Genomic DNA, 15,175 nt, shown 5'->3' with positions numbered 1-15,175 from the left:
AATATCCCTTACTCTCAGCTGTGTGTTCTGCCTGGTTGTCTAGTTTCCAATACCTTCCAGTTTAGTTTTGTATTTCTATAGTACAGCAATAAAACTGCTTTTTGTCATTTTGGGTCCTCCAATCCTGCCCACTTCACACAACACTTGACAAAAAGGTATCTTTAAATTTTTATTTTAGTCTTGATGTTAGTTGAAACAGTTTGTAATGAGTAAATCGAGCAGCCGAAAGAAGAAAAAGTTAAATGGGCCTAATGCAGCATGTAGGCTGGGAAGGATGCCATTGCTTCACTCTAGGTGGCTTTCAACCCACTTGCATCTGGTTTTAACGCCTGACGAGGCGACCTAACCCTGTGTAGCATCTTTCACCAAGGTTAAGGGTGTGTACATATTCATAAATAGCTGTTGTGGTAAGCACCATGACTCAGAGTGGTGCCTTCTCATTCAAAATGAACTGCGGTTACATACTTACATATGTTTCACATGTCCTGTTATGTATAAATACATATGTACATATATATATATATTTCATACATACATATGGAAAATGTATTGGAACATTTGCACTTTGCTTGCTTGGGGTTGGACCCCTTTTTTCCTTCAGAGCTGTGTTGATAACAAAGATTCAATAAAGTATGTGACGCATTCCTTAGAGATTTGGTCTATACTGATGAAATACTATGGCACAATTTTTCAAATTTGTCAAAGGCAGATTAATGATGCAAATTTCCCATTCCACCACATTCCAAAGGTCTTCTTTTGGATTGAAATATGCTGACTATCGATGCCATTTCAGTTCAATGAACTCATTGTCTTGTTTGAGGAACCTGTTTGAGATGAGTGCCTGGAGTGTGCCAAGAAAATATCCTGATATTACACCATCAGCAGGAGGTTAGCCTGTATGAATTGTAGCCTCAGATTCCTGTTCTTAGTTAGCAGATGATCTTCAAAGATCATAGATTATCTTCTGCATACCTTCATTGCAACAAGTCAGTGTTTAAGTTACTTTTACCTTTCTATCTGTTGAAAGATCTCTTTTGACTTGTGGCATCACCAAGGATTTCAAGGATATTTAAGCACCAACAAACATGCCATCTCCAATGTCACTTCAGTCACCCTTCTGCCCCATTATGCCACATTATGATGCTCAGTTTGCTGATGCATAATTCTAGAATAATATAAAATAATGTAGATAATTATCATCAGTAGGTTATACAACCTTGTATTTTAGAATGTAGAACAAACTTTGTGAAAAAAAAATGAAAATAGGTATTACTGTGTGAGTAGGAAAGATAACTTTACTTTCTCGAGAATTGTGGAACATGGCTTTATACAATATGCCTCATTCACCCATTCATGCAAGCACTTTTTTCCTATACGCTTAAGTGCTTTTGATCTAACAATAACACGCATTCATACTCCGATGGAATTATCAGACGGTAATCTGGGGTTAATGTCTTGCCCAAGGATATTTGACATGCAGACTGGAGCAGCCAGGGACCAGCCTTCTGATAGTTAGGCCTGCTGTTGACTTACTCTACCCCCTGAGTACAGCCACCGAAGGTGTGAATAGTTTTCTGTCTGCAGCAAACTGACAACCTCTCCAGACCGTATCCTGCCTTTTGACAGCTGGGATAGCCTCCAGCCTACTGTCATCATTGGGCCAACTTTGCTATTATTACTGCACAAAATTAAAGGATATACTTTGAGTTCTCAGGAGCAGGTGACGTCCTGTAAAGCCCTCATGATCGAGAACCGTGGAAGATCTGAACAATTTACACCACCCCTTACCTCTCAACCCACTCTACTGTGACCACCTTGTGGCATGTAGCAACTACAACCCCACCTCTGTGAAGGCCACATGCGATGTTAATCATGTGGTCCAGGTTTCACAATGACTCTTTTCTGACGAAATGCAGAATTGAGAGAAACAATATGACTTATTAATTACAATTCTTTATGTTTCACCCAGTTCCGCTTCTGTCTGAACATCTGTTTAACACTTGACCTTCACACTGATTTTATTCTGTTTTCTATTACCTTGCATCCAACTTATTCTCAGTTAATATCAATCAGATACTGGTTTGAGAAACATTTTGTACATGGGAAAACAGTTGCAAGAAATAAAGCATAATATTTTCACACCTGTGCCCGTTGTTCACAAGCACACGAGACAAATAGCAGGTTTAGTTTGTGGTCACAAACTGTTAAACCAGCCCCCTACTTTTTTTTCCACAACACGAACCCATTAGTTATGTTCAATCATTCTTGTTTGTCTTTAAAACACAGTACACTGATACTGATGCTCACAGTCTGATGCAGGTGTGAAGCAAGAGTACACAAGAGAAGGTGAGTAGTCTCGACTTTAGAGTATGCATTGAGGCTACTGACCAAATTAGTGAGCCTGAAAATCTGGGGCTACTGAAATTCTGCAGAAGCACTTTTCATGATTCAACTGACTTTATTTGAAAAGCAAAGATAGAAGGAAAGATGGTTTTTATGGTACAAATCTGATCTTAAAATATTTTTGGTTTCAAATTAGAATCAGATTTTTAACTTTTGGTTCTTTTCTGCTTCATTGAACTACCTTCAGTAGATTAAAAAAATAATATATTCTTAACCTGAATACAGATTTACAAATTATTTTTATATTTTTTTGAGATCCCACTAGTAAGAAATATTTAAAAATATATATCTTTCTGATTTTTCTCTTTCTGATTGTGGGATATGCAAATAAGTTGTCGTAAATAAAGACTGTAATAATGAAAAAGTAAGTTCCTCTTATTCCTACTGACGTGGTATTAATAGTATTATGATTTATTTTAATCATAATAAATCTAGGTATGAGGAAACAAATTCCGTTATACGGAAAAAACATTCGACATATCATCGGAAGACTGAAGCTGGTTTCTTAGTGTAAAATTCCTGGTCTAGAGTTGAGAATAGTAATAATTTATTCGTTCTTACAAATACATGTGAGGCATGGTGTTATATTGGTTAGCACCACTGCAACAAGACTCTGGGTTCGAATCCATTGACTGGATGGGGGCTTTCTGTGTTTTCCCCACCTGTGCGGGTGCTCTGGCATCCTCCCACAGTCCGAACCCATGCATGTATTAGGTTAACTGGTCATTCAAATTTGGCCGTGGGTAAGAATGTGAGTATGAATGGTTTTCTGTCCGTGCGTTAGCCCTTCAACAAACTGGCAACCTGTCCAGAGTGCTGACTGGATGCCCTTCCAACTGCCTTGATCAAAGACTATCTTCCTACACTGTAACCGATCATAACTACAAAAATTGAACCTAACCAACTATCGACCCATTTCCAACCTCCCATTTTTCTTTAACGTTCTGGAACATACAGTAGCATCAGTAGTAAACCTTTATGAGTCATTTCAGTCTGGTTTCCATTCTCGACACAGTACTGAACCAGCTCCTGTTAAAATCACCAGTGACCTCCAGCTCACATTCAATGCTGGCTTTCTCACCATCTTCATCGTTCTTGACTTCAGTGCTGGTTTTGACAAGCAGCACTGAAGCTCTTTAGTTAGAACATCTGAAAATAAGTACACAGCACTTAAAGTGGTTTACATCCTACCTGTCTGACAGAAAACTGACAGAAAAACGTATACCAAAAGGATGTCGTCCATCATTTTGGTATACATTTTTATGCAGACGACACACAAATGTACTATTCTACTAAACCCAGAACTTCCCCCTCCTGTCCTCACCTCCTTCCTACAGGCCATCATCAGTGGGGTCACAGTCAATCAGCTAAAATTCCACTGGCAATAAAAGTGAAGTTCTATAGTGTTCTATAGATGGATATCAGGTACAAAATTCACATAGTGTCAGAAGTCTTTGAGTCATTTTGGAGAATACTCTCTATCAGTGAGATCTCTCCATCTTTGTAACTTTTCAGGACTTCATCCTTTTCCTTTCTAGTTCATGCTTTGATCACCTGTTCTTTGGAATACTGGAATGCCATTCTCTCTGGCCTCCCAAAATAACGCCATAGTTTGCTCCGCATGGTACAGAACTCTGCAGCAAGCGTCATCACTCAAACCAAGACTACAGACAATATTACTCCCATTCTCATCCAGCTTCCACTCAACGTGGCACCAAGACTGTTGCCCAGTGTGACTTGAAACCTCTCACTGACTTGGCACCCCCATGTCTTTTAAACCTCCTTCAACCCTGCACCCCTTCCTCTGCCTTTCACTCAGGTTCATCTGCTTTCCTGACGCCTCACTTCAAACTTGACACTGTCAGTGCCCGAGCCTTAAGCTGTGCTGCACCTCATCTTTGGAACTCATTATAATTACACCTTCATCAGCTAGACTCTTTAACTCAGTTCATATCACAGCCCCAAACCCACCTTTCTCCATTCTGAGGAGCTGGTGTTAGTTTTAAAGCCGTTAACTGTTAAAAGAGTTGCAACAGATACAATGTTTTCTTCTCACCTTTGATCGGTGTCCACAACCACATGAGAAAAATAACAGGTTCATTTTGTGGCAACTGTTAGACCAGTCTAAACCCCCCTACTTGTATTTGTTTTTTCTCACAAAGTAACACCATCAGTTATGTTCAGCCTTTTTTCTTTGTCTTTATAAGGCGACATTCTGGCACTGATGCTTTCAGTCTGATGCTGGCGTGCAGCGAAAACACATGAGACAAGGTGAGTAGCCTCAACTGAAGAGCTGACTGGTTTGAGTCATAAAGTTAACTGTTTTGAGAAGACATCATCTTATGTGGGCTATAAATGAAGTTAATTAAAATGCAATATTGTGCTAAATAAGGTAGAAGAACGTATTCAAAATAAAAAGAAGTAAATATTCAAGTGTTTAATTTCAAAGCTGAAAACCATGATGGACTTGTGAAAACAAGTATGATGATTTAAGATGTTAGAAATGGCCTTCAGATCTTCTTTTCTACCATTGCTTAAAACCGTTTCACTTGTCTGTTTTTTTACCTTGATTTTTTTTTTCCTTTTCAGCTTTCAATAACACAGGCTCATTAAATGAATATTTCCAGCTCAGTAACAACATGTTTCTTGTAAACATCTGGATCTGTGCTGGCCTCCTGCTGTCCCTCCCTCACTGCACGTATCAGTCGTGCACAGACGGGACACCAAAACAGTGCGCCGATGCAGAATTTGCTCCGGGAGCCAATTTGGCCGGGGAGGGCTTTGATATCACCAAAATGGAACGTAAAGGAGCCTTTGTGCTCGACATGAATCAGTGGAAACGTAAAGATAAAACATGCATGCTGTGTACCAACCCTTTCCTGGAGAACAAAAAGCAAAAGCTACCCCTGACAGTGGTGGACTGGAGGGCAAAGCAGTCCTGCAGCGCGAAAGTTTCCACCAAACTTCACAAATCCAGCGAGTCTCTTGTCAGTTCCAGTGTCTCCTCTGTTGAAAACGACTGGAAGGTGAATCTAGATCTTCAAGCAGGGAATAAAGGTGCATCACTGATGCTGGCTGGTACCAATTCTCATCTCTCGAGTTACTCCATGGAGAAAACCAAGAATGACAAGTACAGCTTCGCAAGCCACAGCATGTCCTGCGAGTACTACAGGTAAGAATACGAGTACTCTGATGCGCTGTCTCTTTGTTATCAAGATAAAAATGCTGAAATGCAATTCTGATGTTTAATTGTTGTTCTGAAATCAGCTACAGAGTGTCCAGTGCTCCAAAGCTGCACAGAGAATTTCGCAAAGCTCTGAAAAAACTTCCCAAAACCTACAGCGCAGAAACCAAACAACAGTTTTACAAACTCATTGATGACTTTGGGACCCACTACATCACCAAGGTGAACCACAATAACAACAGTGCACCTGAAGCACAGCAAAATTGTGTCAGTCATTTCTGAGTAACACATGCAAATTGTGTTGGATTATTTGATTCCAGGTGAAACTGGGGGGAAGTATCGAGTCTGTCACCAGCATCAGACAGTGCCAGGCCAGCCTTAAGGGGCTCAGTGCCGAGGAAGTGCAGATGTGCCTCGAAGTTGAAGCGTCTGCAAGTATTAAAGCTACAATAAGTACTCAAACAAAACACTGCAAAAAGGATATACAGCAGACAGACAGTAAGTCTGCCTTCTCCAGCCTTTTCAATGACAGGTATGTAAAAGTTTTCTCAGATATTTCTGATTTGTTATCTCTTCTAACCCCAGCGAGGTGTCAGACTTGTTCTTCCATATCTAAACCATAATAATTAACAGCTATATTATGCCTTGTTTCTGGTGGCTTCAGAGTTAAACTCTTTAAAGACTGACTCCTCCAGAGTTGTTATGATTTCTTTCTGTCGCAGCTGTTCAAGCAACTCTGTGCTCCACAGGTTCACAGAAATAAAAGGTGGTCATACCACAGAGCCAGACCTTCTCTTCTCTGCGGACAAAAATCCAGAAGCCTACAAGGGATGGCTGAGCACATTACCACAAAACCCAGACATCGTGTCATATTCCCTGGACTCTCTGCATGAGTTACTACCTAGCACGAACAAAGTCAGAAAAAACCTGCGCTCTGCCATTAGCCATTACATCCTGGAGAAAGGCCTGTGGAGAAACTGCACTGATCGTTGTAAGGCTGGAATTAGAACCAACTCACAGGATCCCTGCATCTGCCAGTGCCACAATGACCCTGCCGTGAACCAAGATTGCTGCCCAGCTCGTAAGGGAATGGCACGGGTCATCATAACAATACAGCGGGCCTCTGGTCTGTGGGGGGACTACTACACAGCTACAGATGGATACGTGAAGGTGATTTTCAACAAAAAGGAAGTCCGGCGTTCTCCTGTCATTTATAACAACAACAACCCACACTGGGGCATGGTCGTCGACCTGGGCTCAGAGGATATTTCATCAGCTAAACTGAGATTTGAAGTTTGGGATGAGGACAACAAGTGGGATGATGACCTGTTAGGAGCATGTGAGCCACTTCTGACTGCTGGAGTTAAAGCGGATCTCTGTAATCTGAACCACGGCCAACTGTTCTACAAAGTGGATGTGCAGTGCGCTCCAAGTCTGAGCGGAAAGTCGTGCACGGACTATAAACCTTCACCTATGAATTCAAGTCTGAAGAAGTTCTATGTGTCCCGTCATGCTCGTCCTATTCCAGAGGCCATCCTGTCAGAGATGGGTGTGTTTGTGGACCAATCAAGTTCATGGAAAAATCAGAGCATTACTACCGAGAGTCCCAAGTATGATATAATAATAGTGTGATGTGATGAAGACTATAAGGTATCAGCAAATTTCTATTTATGTTAGTTTAAACCACATATCACAATATTGATGATAACAATAATTAAAAAACTATAGATTCTTGGCCCTGGATGAGACTCTATTGAAGCTTTGGAAAGAAAGAAAAATTTATCGTGAACAATGTATTCCATATTAAATATCTATTGATAATCCATCCATTCATCCATGGCTGCTGGAGCCTATCCCAGCTGGTTTAGAGTAAGATGCATGTTACACCCTGGACAGGTCGCCAGTCTTTCACAGAGCCATTTGCATTCACATTCATGCCTATGTGCAATTTAGAATCACCAATTAGCACAACCCCACCAACTGATATATGAAACTATCAACTGATGATAAAAGAAAACAAATACATCTGTGAAGAAAGAACTGGCTGAACAAAAGATCAGAAAACATATTTTATATCTTTAGTTTTCAGTGAATATGTCTGTGACAACATCTTTAGCAGTTCAAAGTAAAGGTTATACTTCTGCCCACTGGTAATAAAGCATGAGCTATCTCATTATGATCACTGCAGCTGATCATATTAAAGCTGAAATCCAAGCTTAATTAAAAATCATATATATGCATTATTTTAGCAAGTGTTCATTTTTATTTCTTATGTAGAGGCACTTATAACACGCGCTAGCCTGTTTTATTCATTTTAGTTGCTTTGTCGGCCATTTTTATAGCGTGACTCCCATTCCTTAAGGTAGTGAGAGAATGAAAAGGATTCACAGTTAGATATTTTTCATGCAGTGCTGTTGAATTTCATAGGTTTCCTTTGTTTAATAGTTGTTCTTTTTTATATTTGTGCAACTTAGATTTACTTTTTTTAATTACTGCAAAATAAAATGTCTTTTCAAAATACTCTTATGCTGTATGAGGCCTCATTTTCTCTTTCTACAGATTATGTGTGTTTCTTTGTCAGTATTTGCTGCTTAAACTGTTTCCTGTAATAAGCTTTTGTGAGACCACGCCACTTGTACAAAGTAAAGAAACCTTGGTTCTCAGGAACCCACCACTCCCTCCCACCACTTCAGAGAAATGATAGGTTTGTGGTCTCTGGTTCCTCACTGACTGGAAAGCCAGTCGAGCTTTTATGTTGTCACTACTTGTGCAAGTGTGTCTGTAGACCATCGTCTCCTCCCCCTTGTGCTCGGTAAGCTGAAGACCGATAGAGCTATTAAAGCACTGTTTGTTTCCTCTCTGTTCTTTTAAAGACCACTGTCACTTCATACCACACCCCCTCACCCCACCCCCATGCCCTGCTTTTGTGACTCTTATACATTAAGCACTGGTATTCCTGCTAACTGCTGTCAGTTTCACAGTTGCACTGTGAACCATCAAGCTGAAGGTGAGTCTTTGCTTATGTGCTTACATCGATATGATCTCTTTCTTCACTAAATGTACGCAGCAATATGTGTATTTGTGTGTGTGCTGGTGGGGGGGTCATATCATTCTGCGTTCTGCAGCAGAAGTAATCGTGTGGTAGAGTTTAGTCATATTGCATCTTTGAAAGCAATGCATTTAAATGTTCAGCGAGTTGCTATGTGTAACTCAAGTCCATTGCAACACGGAGCTCGTTTAAGCGCAAAAAGTGCTAAACCACAGTCGTCATAGAAGGTTTGGAGACTCAAAAGCTCTTTAATGAGGAAAAAATACAATAATTCTGGTTATTAAAAAATCCAATGCAGTAAAAAAAAAGATCAATGGGTAAGGAGGATGCCACAAGGTGGAAGAGCCACAACAGATAACGTCTGATCACGTCTGCAGTCTGACTGTGCAAAAGTCTTGGCCGACCCCTCTTTATAGTTTGCTGTGAAAATAATAAGTAGATGAAACTGAAGTACGTGCAGACATACATGGAAATGCAGTACTTAAGACAAAAACAGATGTTGCAATAAAAAAATATTCCTTAGGAACTGGTGGGGTACAAGGACTGATTGAAAACCACTGTGAAAGCAACAAGTGTCCAAAGAAAACCTTTGAAAGACCTTCAGAAAGCCTGAAGAACTGTATATTTAGCTCCTTGTAAGTAGGTAAGTAACATTTTATTTGTATAGCACCTTCAAGATAAAAATCACAAAGTGCTTCACAGAAAAGCTGAAACATAAAAGTAAAAATCAACCAAAAGCAAGTTTAAAAAGATGAGTTTTAAGCTGTTTTTTAAATGAAACAACTGAGTCCACAGATCTCAGGCTCAAAGGAAGGGAGTTCCAGAGTCTGGGGGCCTCAGTTACAAACGCTCTATCGCCGTTCGTTTTCAGCCTCGTATGTTGGACAACCAGCAAGCCCTGATCACTTGACCTCAGGGACCTGCTGGGGATGTACGGATGTAAAAGATCTCTGATATAGGTTGGTGCAGGTCCATGCAGAGCCCTGAATGTCAAAGTCAATTTTACGGGGAGTCAGTGCAACTGGATCAGCAGAGGTGTAGCGTGAGAGTATTTAGAAGACTTGGTCAGAAGCTTTGCGGCAGCGTTCTGAACAACCTGCAGATGATCCACAGAGGCTTTACATGAACACGTGGACAAAGAATTACAATAATCCAAACGAGATGAGACAAATGCATGGATGACCATTTCTAGTTCTGAGCGTGATACAATGGGACTCAGCTTAGCAATATTTTTAAATGTTAAAAACTGGAGCGAACCAACAAATTAGCATGAGTGTCCAAAGTCAGAGCTGAGTCACCAAGGTTCAAGCTTAGGTTTTTTTGAACCAATAACCAGGGACCTCACCAGAAACCAATGAGGTATTGATAATTGTAAGCACAGAGGGACCGACAGACTGAAAGACATTTTTAAACAAAGATCCAGCTAAAATATCAAGAGAGCAGGAGGACGCTTTCATCGAATTAACTCATTTGAGCAGCTGAGATAAGGACGCAGGTAAGAATCTTTCTAAAAGAACAGGCCTAGGTGGAGTTGGGGCAGACAAGACAGACATTATGAACTTTTTCAACAAAGAAAGAAAGAAAATTTTCACAATCTTCATTCGAGGTAATTCGAAGTAATTGAAACAGCAGGTGGAGCAGGAGCAACAATATCACTAATGGTGTCAAAAAGTACCTTGGGGTTACCTCTGCTCGTTGATACTAGGTCTGAGAAATAGGCAGCCCGCGCATCACGAACTGAAGTGTTAAATGCAACTAAAAGGTCCTTTACGTGAAAGAGAGGAGTGTTTTCCTCCATAGTTGCTCAACTTTGCGGCAGGAACGCTTTAAACAGCAAATGTTGTCATTTATCCAGGGGGACGGCTTAGAAAGAGGAGCTAATCTGGTTTCACAGGACAAACGTTGTCTAAAGTAGAGAGACAAGAGTTCTTAAAAAGATTTGTTAGTAAATCCACATCGTTATAAGGAGGTAAAACTAACTTGAAAGCATCAGAAATTTAACAGAGGAATTTGTAATGCGAGAGCTAACCACATGACGAACAGGAGAGAGGGACAGAAAATATATAGAACGCTTAAGACTTTTACACAGTTCTCTATATTTTTGCAGGAGAATTTGCCCAGAACATCAAAAAAGTTTTGGGATAGAACATACTTGTGCCGATCAATGTTGTTCCATGTGTATAAAAAAAAAAACCACGATAATAATAAAATCAGGATCGGCTCTTAGCAAACCTCAAGCAACACAACAATTAGTTTTTAAAAGTGTTATTTCAAAATAATCTTAGGCTGACTCCCAGTCAATTGTGAAGAAACATTTTAAAATGCTGGAAATGTTGGTTGGACTACTCACAAAACCCGAGAGGCCGACTAATATGAAAAGGGTTCTTTCATTCTCAGTTAGCTAAAGGAAACTTTCAGTGCTCTGAAATTTAACATCTTTGGAGCCAAAGTCAGATCTATATCCTTAGTTTTCTCTTAAAAGATCAAAAGTTTTATATTACCCCCCAAAATAACAACCCCCAAAAAACATCATAGCTGACCTTGTTACAAACGTACCAGCCTTATTTATATATTTAGTACTTTCTAAAACTAAATGCAAGTCAAAGTGTACTGAAATAAAACAATTGGTCCTTACTTAAATAGAGCTTTGAGGTAGACCACAAAAAAGAAGTCTCAAAGCAAGATGTAATATAATCAGTCAGAAGTGAAACTGATCCACTTTGATGATAAGATTTTAAACCACAGGGCTCTGCAGACTACTAAAGCACCAGTAAAATCCAGCAACATTAAAATAACGCTATCTTGTCTGAAGCCACCAAATATGCTTTATGTAGGAGAAAAACCTGACTGGAACTTTTCAACAACAAATGCTGTTGTAGTCCTAAGCTATAAAAAAAAAAATCAGCTTTGAAATACTTTAAAAAGGCCTTAGAGAAGTGACCGAATGCACAATTACACATCTGAAGAGGGCTCACGCATTATTATAGATGATAGATGTTTATCTTGACTGAAATATTGGGGATTAAACAGTGTACAAACAGGAGTCTCTGATTCAGGATTTTTAGAGAGACTGAAAGCTCTGGATTGATTTGGAGAGTTTCAGTCAAGGTTTCCCCAACTGCTGCTGTGACTCAGTGAGCGTAAAGAATAAATACTGCCTAGAGAGTGAGGAGGTTTGCAGTCTCAGAGTTCTTCTGGTTTAAAAATGGAAAACTCGATATCTTGTCAGTGTAGCTGTTCTTTTCTCTGCACTTGCATTTTAAGTTTAGTTAATTTTTCAAAAACGGAAGATGTAAGACAAATTTTTCATGCTCTGTCTTGAAAAATATTTCTTGAATTTATCATTAATTTGCATGTGCTGTTTTATTGCAGTTACATTGTTAGTGTTCATTTTCTTTAAGCGAAGATTTGATATCGTGTCAGGTCTCGTTTAGAATTTAAAAACTGGAAGGAACTCTTTGTGTACTAATAAACATACTTGTTTCTATTTAACTGAAAACCTTCATTTGTTTGTTTGTTTTTAGCGTCCACATCAGCAGCAACATGTTTCAGGTGAACATCTGGATCTGTGCTGGCCTCCTGCTGTCCCTCCCTCACTGCACGTTTCAGTCGTGCACAGAAGGGACACCGAAACAGTGCGCCGATGCAGAATTTGCTCCGGGAGCCAATTTGGCCGGAGAAGGCTTCGACATCACCAAAATGGAACGTAAAGGGGCCTTCGTGCTCAACATGAATGTGTGGAAACGCAAAGATAAAACATGCATGCTGTGTACCAACCCTTATCTTGAGAACATAAAGCAAAAGCTACCCCTGACAGTGGTGGACTGGAGGGCAAAGCAGTCCTGCAGCGCCAAAGTTTCCACTAAACTTCACAAATCCAGCGAGTCTCTTGTCAGTTCCAGCGTCTCCTCTGTTGAAAACAACTGGAAGACCGATCTAGAAGTTGAAATAAATGACAAAAGTGGCTCTGTTATGCTGGCTGGTACCAATTCTAAACTGGCAGAGTACTCCATGGAGAAAACAAAGAGTGACAAATTCAGCTTCACTAGCCAGAGTGTGTCGTGTGAGTACTACAGGTAAGGAACTCCACCCTTTATGAAATAAATGCGATAGTGTCACACGCTTGTTTTATACTCTTTCTGTCTTTTCTCTCTGTGAACAAGCTACCGAGTGTCAAATACTCCAAAGCTGCACACAGAATTTCGGAAAGCAGTGAAAGATCTTCCCAAATATTACGCCCCAGAATTCAAACAACGATTTTACAAACTGATTGACAACTTCGGTACCCATTACATCACAAAGGTAAAGGAAAATATGTAAACACAGTATCTAATCAATAAAAGTTGGCATTGTAAAAGGAAGTAAACTTTTCTTTATATGTCTTTCATGTATCATCCCAGGTAAAGCTCGGAGGAAGTATTGACTCTGTGACCAGCATCAAGCAGTGTCAGGCCAGCCTGCAGGGACTCAGCTTGGAGGAGGTGGAGCTGTGTCTGGAAGCTGAGGCGTCTGCGAGCATTAAAGCTACAATAAAAGCCGAAACAAAACACTGCCAGAAAGCTTCAGAGAAGTTGGAAAATAAGAACTCTTTCTCCGACCTCTTCAATGACAGGTAGAGAACATTACACACTGATCAACAACAACATCAAAACGTCCTGTCCAATATTCCCCCCCATCAATGACTGATTGGATTGAGACAAGTAATGGGAAAGGCGGGAGCTCGAGTGAACACCTCCAGTGCTTTGTTTAGTCGTTCCTGAGGTTATGTGATGTTGCATTGTCCAGCTTGGCCAGGCTACTTTCAGTCACATGCATGTCTATTTTAAACTACATGATTTCACTTTACCTGAAATGTTTTATCTGTTTTCACCCTTTAACAACTCACGCTAATATTTTCAGCTAATATTTCGGCACATCTGTTTGAAATAGTCCCCTCTTTTGCAGGTTTACAGATATAAAAGGTGGGCATACCACAGACACAGACCTTCTCTTCTCTGCGGAAAAAAATCCAGCTGCCTACAAGGAATGGCTGGAAACCGTACCAAAAAATCCAGATATCATTTCATACTCCTTAAATTCCCTTCATGAGTTGCTTCCTGCCACAGCCAAAGCCCGGAAAAACCTGCGCTCTGCCATTAGCCATTACATCCTGGAGAAAGGCCTGTGGAGAAACTGCAGCGCTCGCTGTCAGGCTGGGATTAAGAGTGACTCGAGGGATTCCTGCGTCTGCCAGTGCCACAATGACCCCGCCGTGAACCAAGACTGCTGCCCAGCTCGTAAAGGTATGGCACGGGTCATCATAACAGTACAGCGGGCCACTGATCTGTGGGGGGACCATACCACAGCTACAGATGGCTATGTGAAGGTGCACTTTGCTGGAACAGTGGCTCAGCGTACTCCTGTCATTTATAACAACAACAACCCACACTGGGCCACTGTCATCGACCTGGGCACGCAGGATGTCTCATCAATTACCAAATTCAGATTTGAAGTCTGGGACGAGGACAGCAAGTGGGACGATGACCTGTTGGGAGAATGTGAGCCACTTTTGACTTCTGGAGTTACAACCGATCTCTGTCCTCTGCAGCACGGCCAGCTGTTCTACAAAGTGGAAGTGCAATGTGCTCCGAGTCTGACTGGAAAGTCATGCACGGAATATAAACCCACTCCTATTAATCCAAGTCTGAAAAAGCTGTATGTGTCACGCAACACTCATCCTATTCCACCGGCCATCCTGTCAAAAATGGGCGTGTTTGTGGACAAATCAAGCTCATGGAAAAACCAGAGTTTTGCTCGCAAGAGCTTCACGTATGGCATAAAATAACACGCACTTACGAATTTGGTAAGACTTAAAAGGGAAGATTATTTCTACCTGGGCCAAAGGGGGTGATGTATTGATTTGTTTGGTTATTTATCTGTTTGTCTGTTTTTCAGGACTGAAAACAGATCTCAGGATTCACTTGAAAACCTAACCAGAAGAGACTCGGCTTCGACGTGAAGGATTCGTTCTTTGCTTTCATCTTGCAATTTCTAGACTATACCTTATCCGTCACTAATATTTCTCCATATAGGATCATTTGTGCAATGTTTTAATGTTCAAGATGTCAGAAAACTGGATTAATATATTCAAATACATTTAATAAATATTTTGTGTTTGTTTATGGATGTATGCATTGTATTCCCTAAAGCCAGTTAGATATGAAGACATTATGTGGCCATGTCTGTTGTAGATCATATAAAAGTTTCTGCTAATCCGGCTCAACCTTAATTTATAATGTTATTATCCCTCATTAATTATGATTTTACCTACATCGTTAGCAAAATGAATTTTACTGCATTCATTTTGAAGCAGTTTATGTGTCAGTTCAAGTATTTGCACAATGTTCCAATATACCATATGTGTTTTATTCTCACTATAAATGGAGCTTTATTATGCACAATAAACATATAATATCTGAACACTTTGTTCTTGTCGATATTTCACCCTGCTTTTGGTGGTAGTGTTTACTTTTTCTTTGGCAATGTCACCTAACTCGAAA

At 40.3% G+C, this 15,175-nt stretch overlaps 2 protein-coding genes across 4 annotated transcripts; both read left to right on the top strand.

The window, feature by feature from the left end:
* Positions 1-4,645: 4,645 nt before the first annotated feature.
* On the top strand, positions 4,646-8,107 carry LOC146711872 (perforin-1-like). The gene is made up of 5 exons (XM_085454913.1): positions 4,646-4,674; positions 4,993-5,575; positions 5,671-5,809; positions 5,908-6,119; positions 6,337-8,107. The coding sequence occupies exons 1-5, from the start codon at positions 4,665-4,667 to the stop codon at positions 7,217-7,219; spliced, it is 1,827 nt and encodes a 608-aa protein (XP_085311039.1). The 5' UTR covers positions 4,646-4,664; the 3' UTR covers positions 7,220-8,107.
* A 393-nt stretch (positions 8,108-8,500) lies between these two features.
* prf1.1 (perforin 1.1) lies at positions 8,501-15,095 on the top strand. Of its 3 annotated transcripts, XM_085454912.1 has the most exons (7): positions 8,501-8,594; positions 9,160-9,271; positions 12,161-12,712; positions 12,800-12,938; positions 13,037-13,248; positions 13,581-14,478; positions 14,571-15,095. In XM_085454912.1, the coding sequence occupies exons 1-6, from the start codon at positions 8,501-8,503 to the stop codon at positions 14,458-14,460; spliced, it is 1,989 nt and encodes a 662-aa protein (XP_085311038.1). In that variant the 3' UTR covers positions 14,461-14,478; positions 14,571-15,095. The 3 variants fall into 3 exon arrangements, with proteins under 3 accessions (XP_085311038.1, XP_085311036.1, XP_085311037.1); XM_085454910.1 differs by lacking the exon at positions 9,160-9,271 and having other exon boundaries at positions 8,560-8,594; XM_085454911.1 differs by lacking the exon at positions 8,501-8,594 and having other exon boundaries at positions 9,214-9,279.
* The last annotated feature ends 80 nt before the right edge of the window (positions 15,096-15,175 follow it).

The sequence above is a fragment of the Copadichromis virginalis genome, linkage group LG4 (genome assembly GCF_057382275.1).
Source record: "Copadichromis virginalis isolate Kocher_CV1m ecotype Utaka linkage group LG4, C_Virginalis_male_GT1.1, whole genome shotgun sequence".
NCBI lineage: Eukaryota > Metazoa > Chordata > Actinopteri > Cichliformes > Cichlidae > Copadichromis > Copadichromis virginalis.
This window is presented reverse-complemented; position numbering and strand designations above follow the sequence as displayed.